At 46.0% G+C, this 7,592-nt stretch overlaps 1 protein-coding gene across 1 annotated transcript in view; it reads right to left on the bottom strand.

The window, feature by feature from the left end:
- Positions 1 to 648: 648 nt before the first annotated feature.
- Positions 649 to 7,592, bottom strand: part of FN1 (fibronectin 1) — a 56,872-nt gene continuing 49,928 nt past the window's right edge. Inside the window, exons 41-47 of the mRNA XM_009285138.1 lie at positions 6,796 to 7,262; positions 6,081 to 6,219; positions 4,463 to 4,627; positions 3,066 to 3,191; positions 2,375 to 2,481; positions 1,946 to 2,056; positions 649 to 1,490 (exon numbers count right to left, since the gene is read on the bottom strand). Of these exons, the coding sequence (XP_009283413.1) occupies positions 1,416 to 1,490; positions 1,946 to 2,056; positions 2,375 to 2,481; positions 3,066 to 3,191; positions 4,463 to 4,627; positions 6,081 to 6,219; positions 6,796 to 7,262 (1,190 nt within the window). The 3' untranslated portion in view covers positions 649 to 1,415. The remainder of the gene's footprint in view (positions 1,491 to 1,945; positions 2,057 to 2,374; positions 2,482 to 3,065; positions 3,192 to 4,462; positions 4,628 to 6,080; positions 6,220 to 6,795; positions 7,263 to 7,592) is intronic.

Below are 7,592 nucleotides of genomic sequence, written 5' to 3'. Positions count from 1 at the left end.
ATGTTGCAAATGGAGATGGAATAGCTGAGAGTTGGAAGAAGGGTGTGATAGCCCCTCTATAAACCCTTTAGGTGGCCACAGGGTAAGTTATCCTCCATTGCAGAGGGCTGCACTGTGGTCTTCCCCAGGGGCAAGGCATAGGGCAGGGTCTCAGAGACCCAGCATCCATTTGGAGCTGTGGGGGAGTCACTGGGTCCAAGTACAGTTAAGCTTTGAACACATCCAACTTCAAGGGCATGGATGGCCTCGCTAATTTTGGCAACTCAGACACTGACAGCTTATTTGATTCCTGGCATTTAAGTGTCAGGCTGGATTGAGGACCATCTCTTTACCTCAGTTAATGTCCAAAGCAGGGAGTATTTTCCTTTCCCTCCCCCTTTTCTCTCCTCCACCTCTTCCCACAAAGCCAGCCTCTGCCTCCTGCAGCATGGCATACATACTCAGAGTGTCTCTGTGCTCTACTGGGGCAGGGAGTGCAGCTGGAAGTCTTTAATTAACAAACTGCTCTACAAAGATTCTCTTGAGGTTTACTTCAGGCTTCATTGGGGTGTTTGTTCCATCTTGTTTCAAGGCAGTATTACTCCAGCTCAGAAAAATAATCTTCATCCTAGATTCCATGGTAGCAAAGAGAATCACTTAAACTACATGTCTCGTTTGTAAATCTTTTTATTAAAAGAGTTGTTTTTTCTTTTCCACAGTAGTAAAGCTTTGGCACTTACAGTATAAAAATAATCACTGATCATAATTACACCAAATTCCTCTTTGTCAACTGCATACTAAGTGTCTTCAATACATTTTATTCCCATATAAAAACACTTGAAGGTCAGGGGAACAAAACTGATAAATAACAGTATGAGATATAAAGATACAGCTAGAAAAATACTAGGATCATTGAGAAAGAATTAGGACTGTGCATATTTTAAATATCACAGTGATTGGATTTGCTGTTCCTATCTTATTGCTGGCTGCACGCTTATGTGAAAGCAGAAGTGTTTGGTGGACTTTCCTATCGCTAAACTTCAGTCGTGTTGTACTCAAATGTTCTTTGCATAGCATGGGAACCTTGAATTTCTACACCCTCCCACCCCCTTAATATTTTGATCCCCCATCAATTTGTGATTTAGCATCTCCCCCCTTTTTTTCTTTAAATTTGAAAATACTGACTGGTATTCAACACTTTGAGCAAAAACAAGACAATCGCTATCAGTCATGAGAAAAGTCTGAAACACTCCAAGAGTGGCGCTTGGAGAAGCTGTGAGTTGAGCTTAAGCTGGGAAAATGGCTCCAGAGCAGAGGGCCATTCTCATAAGATGCGCTTTTGCTAGCATCACTCCAGTTTGGATGGTAATCGTGGCAGATAGGTATTTATACTTTGGTTTGTCTGTTGCCATTGACGCAAGAAGTCTTGCTGGATGTTACTTTCCCCGTGGATGTTGTGTGTCTGCCTGTACATCTAGGGGCATGAAACACTCAATTGGGCAGTTGACGTTCTGTCAGGAGGGAAGGAAATCAGTTAGCGCTCTGTCCTGTAAGGACGGACACTTCTGTGGCATGGTTTGGGCTGAGAATTGTTGCCAGCCCATGTAGACGTTTAGCTTTCTCAGCACAAAGTACACACCTGGTTTACAGCAGCAAGTGAAGACTAAGAAATCACTACATGCACTACCGCCTCAGCCAGAGCATGCAGGCGCATCCCAGCACCAGAAAACAAGAAGTCCCACTGACGTGAGTGTGGCACTGAACACTCTGTGTGGAAGTGTGAGCTCAAGCATACGTTCTGTGCTGCACAGAGGGATGGTTTGCTGGATCAGTGGCTATCATGCATTTCTGACCAAGCAGAAAGCTACATGCTGCTCTTATTCCTCGAGCTCTATACAGACCCCACATATCTGCGCCGTAGACCAGACTCACAGTAAAGAAGGGCAGAGAAGGAAAGTGTACTCACAGTGTTTGTGGCCTGGTGGTATCTCTGTGTAAATTGTGTGTAGGTATGGCCAGCAGAACCTTCAGGGGCCACCTCCACGCTGGGTCTGCGGCAGTTGTCACAACGCCAGCCCTAGAGAAACAGAACGTGTGTGCACCGGTCAGACCGCACTGATGCGGCTAACCGAGGAGGTGCCAGTATTCGTGCATGTGGGTACATCTCCACCAACACCACTGAGGTTGCTCCCATTTTACACCACGCAGGCCCTGACTACCAAGTCCCTGCAAGTATTTATGCTCTCCTACTAATTATTTTTCTTCTTATATGGGCCTATTTTGGCCAGGCATTAGACACCACCTGACCTGAAACCCAGCAGACTTAGGACTGCACCCCAGCACAGCCTCCTCTCCTCATTCCCTGTGTTCAGCATGCCAAGTCCCTCCTGCTTACCTGCTGTCCTCCATAACAAGTGCAGGAGCAGATAGCCCCAAAGTACTCCTTCTGCCACTGCTCTCCAACTTGGTACATTTTCCCATCATCGTAGCATGTGGTCTCATCTGTGGAGGAACAGGCAGAGCTCAGTTGCATGGCCTGTGCTTGGCTTTAAGCATTCTCAGAGCAGCTTGGTGATCAGAACAGGAGCCTCTGGCCAGCGCGCTCTTCCTGTTTGACCAGAGGCTCACTGACTGGCAGGGGGAACATCAGTCATTTTTATAGCTCTCCAGACGCTTTAGAACATGAGGGTATTTGCCTGACAAGAGCAATGCAGTTTAATTCATAGTGTGAAGTCTAGAGCATCTTCAGGGGACAGGCCCTGCAGAAAAGTCCTGTGTTACTGATTAGGGTAATCTACACTACTTAGTGCAGTGACATGTCCCTCTTGTGTGGCTCCAGGGCCAAAGGCAGAGAGATACTGTGTGTGCTGTGACCTTAGCTAACAAAAGAGGGTTTTCTTCTTTTTAAGCTTGGGAATGTGAGTTTTATGCCTTCAGCTCTTGCGAGAACAGATTCAACCTGTCACTGAATCAGACATACTGATACTCTGCCTGCCCCCATCGCAGGACCTTAATGGGAACAGCCCTGAGATGCTGAAACTGCCTGAATGGGAGCTCAATTAAATTAACATCAGAAGAAGACTTACGAGGTTCACACTTGAACTCTCCTTTTCCATTTCCAAGGCAGGTGCAGCTCATCATCTGGCCATTCTCCCCCTGCCGGTCCCACTTCTCCCCGATCTTGTAGTTTACACCACTATCGTGGCACCACTCTGGAGAAGGCAGAGGAACAAGAGAAGCAGGAGTTATCCCACATGCTGCAGTGATGCAGTGGGAGGAGAACAGCTTGGTGTTGTCTTGGGAACCAACAGAGGGGCAGCAGAAAGAATCTTTTCAGCTCATGTAAGTCCCAAGGAAGAAATGGGTTCAGCTCCTGCAGCTTTTAACTGATGAGGACCATTACAGCTCTGGGAAACGGCTAGAGGCTCTTAGGAATAGAGCAAGTAGGATCTGACAAAGATTGGGGGGGGAGGGAGGAGGGTTGGCTAATAGGAGGAGTGGTGAAATTAAAGGGAATTAAATAGACATGGGGCAGAAAGGGAGAGAAAAATATCTTAAATGCTCTTTTTTGAGCAAATACCCAGTAAAACTGTATCACAGAGACTGCAAAACACAATGGGTAAGCCATGTGTATCAAATGACGAAATATAAATACTAATCCCGTAAAATAAGTGTCTTCCTTGCAGTCATTCCTCTGAGTCTATGCAAATTGCAGAAATACCCTCTTTGCTTAGCTTACTCCGCAATTTAAAAGCACAATTATATTCGATTATCCAAAGCATTGGATACGTGTTGTGTTAAACCACTCAATCACAGACTTTTGTTCCATTCCCTTACATGAAGTTTGAATCTCTTCCATGTAAACCACAGTCCTGCAAAGAATAAAACTTAGTGCCCCGCAGAGGTGTTGCCTGCTCGACAGAGCTTCAAAGAGCAGCTGAGAAAATTAGAAAACTTGTTCCGTAAGATGCTTTGCAAAGGCTGTTTGTAATGCAGAACAGACTCGGTAGTTGCTGTAATACCACTGAAATCCACACAAGTTCTGTCTGGCCCACTGCAACGATGTGTATAATTAGGAGATGAAGATTCAACCATAATTTAATATTCAAAGCTGTCTTCTTAAATGGCTACTCAGATACTATCATCTAGGCGTCTCACCTATCTCACTTTTAGACATTAGCCAGACGTGCCTGGCAAGGGTAGGGAAAATAAACCAAACATTTAACTTCAGTGAAAACGTCATTATGTAGCAATACAATATTGATTGTTGCTGATGCAGTGAATGGCAGTACTAGATAAGCTGCACAGCTCAGAAGTAACCAAAGTTTTCCATCACTTCTAATGATGCAAAACACCGATTTGATTTAAAAACTTAAGAGCCTGCATTCATTTGCATCATGTTTGGATCAGGTTGGTTCTGTCAAACATGCCATTAGCGCTCAGGGAGCTTGGAGACAGGGATGGTCAAAAGCAAGCTACTCACTAGAAGAATCGCATCTGAAATGACCACTGCCAAAGCCTAAACACTGGCACCAGAGTTTAAAGCCAGTTTCAGATAACCGCTCCCATTCCTCGCCAATGGAATAGAAGGAGCCAGTGTAAGTATCAAAGCAGGTATCGTCAGCTGGCTGGTTTAGTCCTTCAGACACTGGAACGAAAGAAAAAAAGAACAGGCATCACACACAGCAATAGGAACCACTGAAAGACAGAACGATTTTCACTGAACACGTGCTTTTTTTTTTCTTCTTACAATATCCTGGCAGTAACGGAGCTACCCCATGGGCATATACTTGATGGGTCTGTCAGCAGTCCAGACTCCCTGTGATTTATTTTCCATTTGCATGTGTCAGAGCAGTTGAATGATAAAAAAAACTGACACGAAGGCTATTTTCATTTTGATTTGCCAAGCTTCAAGCAAGCGTGAGTTTTTGCATTTGCTGCTGGAGAGCAACAACTTGACTTAGCCTGTTTTTAAGAGAAACGTGCTGTGAGATGCTGGAGAACAGCAAGAAGTTGGTAGCTGTACGTGCACTTTTTTGGGGCACTTCAGACTCTAGCTCATGGCAGGAGAATGGGAGGAGACCAGACCATGCTGTTGGACAGATGGATTTCCACCTTAGGTGTGTGCCTTGATTGGAAGGTGGGTGTTTTACAACCACCGGTTCAGTGTGTGATGACCAGGGTCAAGAGTTACCGCTCTCGGTTCAGTCTTTGACAGACGTAAGGCAATTGGGGTGCTGGAAGGGGAGAAACAGCCTTATTTCCCAGGGAGGTGGGGGCAGTAGGGGGCTGCATGGAGAGGCTTAATGGGTGGACGACGTAAATCCTTAACTCTTAATTTCCTCTTCTACCATCCTGTCCTCCTCTTCTTTTTGACCTCAAAAATACACACAGGAGGAGATGGAGGGAGAGAGAGTTGTCGACCAGACCCCTGTGCTGGTAAAAGCAAAGCCCAGGTCCCACAGGGGGTGTGTGGGCTCTGGGCTTTCCAGCTGTGGCAAGTGCTGTCTCTCACCACAAGTACTTGTGGTTGGTCACATGGCTTCTAAGTGCTGCCTGTTTGTGCTTAATTAGCATCTCTGCAGGCAGCCTGCCCTGCTGCCAGACCTTCAGGATGGTCTAGTGGTGTGGCTGAATAACCAACACAGAAGCACTGGCAAATGACTGACAGAGCAATTAAGCTGGCTACTAGCACCTTCCCATAAGATTGATGTGTTACTGTGACAGCAGATCTTTGCTGCTGGGCAGGAGTCTGTGACACCAGCGTGATCCCTGACTTCTTTTGAGAGAGGCAAATACCGGATCTCTTGCTCTCTCTTGGGCACTGACTCTAGAAGAGTGTATGGAGCCTCAAACAACATTCTTCATGATTAGACAACAGATCAGAATAGCTCTAGTCACACCATCAGTGTGTCAGTTATGCAAAACATGTGGACTTCACAAATCACTTATCCCAGTGCCCTGCTATGAACTCTCCATGTCTGGAGAAGTTTCCTTTCTGAACTATTCTCAAGTCTGGGCACGAGGTAGGTTGTCTTGAGTACAGGAAATGAGGCAGGAACAGCACAGCTTCACCTAGACTCCATAAAGCTTTTACTTACCAGTATTGCCAACTGTGACCACCTCCTCCAGCACCTTTTGTCTCCGGTGATCTTTCAGGGCTTCCACTATGATGTTGTAGGTGGCCCCTCTTGTAAGGCCAGTGAGCGTAGCACTGGAGGAAGTTCCAGGAACCCTGAACTGCAACAAGAGGCAATGCCAAATCACCAGAAGAGTGATTACTCTTTAGGTGTCACCCCACTCATAGGAAAGACAGGGTGTTTAGGTCGACTTCTATGCTCTATACCATAATGGAGCCAGCCCATTCCCCTTAGACATTCTGAGAACTTCAAACAATACCAAGTTAAACTTGACTACTCTGGACTATGGTTCATGAGGGATATGTTACTACTGCCATTTCAGGGAAACAGAAACCAAGGGAGACAAAGGAGAAGGGCTAAGGGAGTCTTTGGCTTGGAGAAGCAGCACCTCAGTCTTTGAAACTCCCAGTCGTCCCTTTTACTGCCCCCTTCCCTGGTGAAATGTTGATACCGACAGCATTTCAAGGGCTTTCTGTTTTAGCAGTTTTATCCTGTAGCCTTCTCCATGAAGGAGAGGAGGGAGGCATTTATCCTGCTCTCAGCTACATGTTAATAAGACCCTTTAAGCCAACTCCAACTGTCACCCCCTTGACAAAATAAAGGACTGGACTCCCAAGAGACATCTGCTGCCACAGGTGAGGCTAACACCGTTCCTGTGCTAAGACAGTTCACTTACCTGCAGAGTATCTTCATCCTGGCTGACTGGCTGACATGAGATGATGTATTCAGAGCTCTCCAGCAACGGCCTCCAAGAGATGGTTGTCTGAGAAAGAGCTTCTTGACCTGTGGAGTCGTTGCGCCTGGGCCCACGGGAGTGCGGGTATGAAGGTTCAACTATGATAGGCACTTGGTACCCAGGGATTTCAATCGCTTCATCTACATTTGGTGGTTGCCGTCTTGACCCCGGCCTAAGGGGAGTTGCTGTAGTAGGTACAGGCCGTCTGTAGCCGTGCTCCTCAAAGAAGACTTGTTGACCCTGGTGTCCTATTGTCTGCGGGTGCCCAGAGGTGCCTGGAAGTTGGATACCATTTCCATTGTCATACCTATTGTTTGTGAGGTAAGGGGTCCCCTCGTCAATGGAAGGTACGTCGAGAATGTCGGGTTGGTTGGGGTGCGGTCTGGTAATCAACGTGGGAAGCTCATCTAGCCAAAGAAAGGTTAGAAGCCATAAAGCAAAGCATGGCAAATTAACAATGGTAAATTAAACAGCTAGAGTGGATGCTGTACACACTCCCAGCATCAAAGATTAGCAATCATCCCAAGATGCAACACACTTTTTATGACCTCACTGTGATTGCGAAGGTAATTTCTATCTCTCTATATATTTATATAGTATATAAATATATGTATATCTTTCATACATAGGCATAAGAAGTGTGTTGGTATGAAATTTTCATACAGCTGAGCAACAGTTTTGAATGCTGCAACCCAAAAAAGCCACCACTGCTCAAATTGAGAAGAAGAAATGATTAC

The sequence above is a fragment of the Aptenodytes forsteri genome, unplaced genomic scaffold, assembly GCF_000699145.1.
Source record: "Aptenodytes forsteri isolate BGI_AS27 unplaced genomic scaffold, ASM69914v1 Scaffold264, whole genome shotgun sequence".
Classification (NCBI taxonomy): domain Eukaryota; kingdom Metazoa; phylum Chordata; class Aves; order Sphenisciformes; family Spheniscidae; genus Aptenodytes; species Aptenodytes forsteri.
Note: the sequence above shows the minus strand (reverse complement) of the source record. Positions and strands in the feature narration are given on the sequence as shown.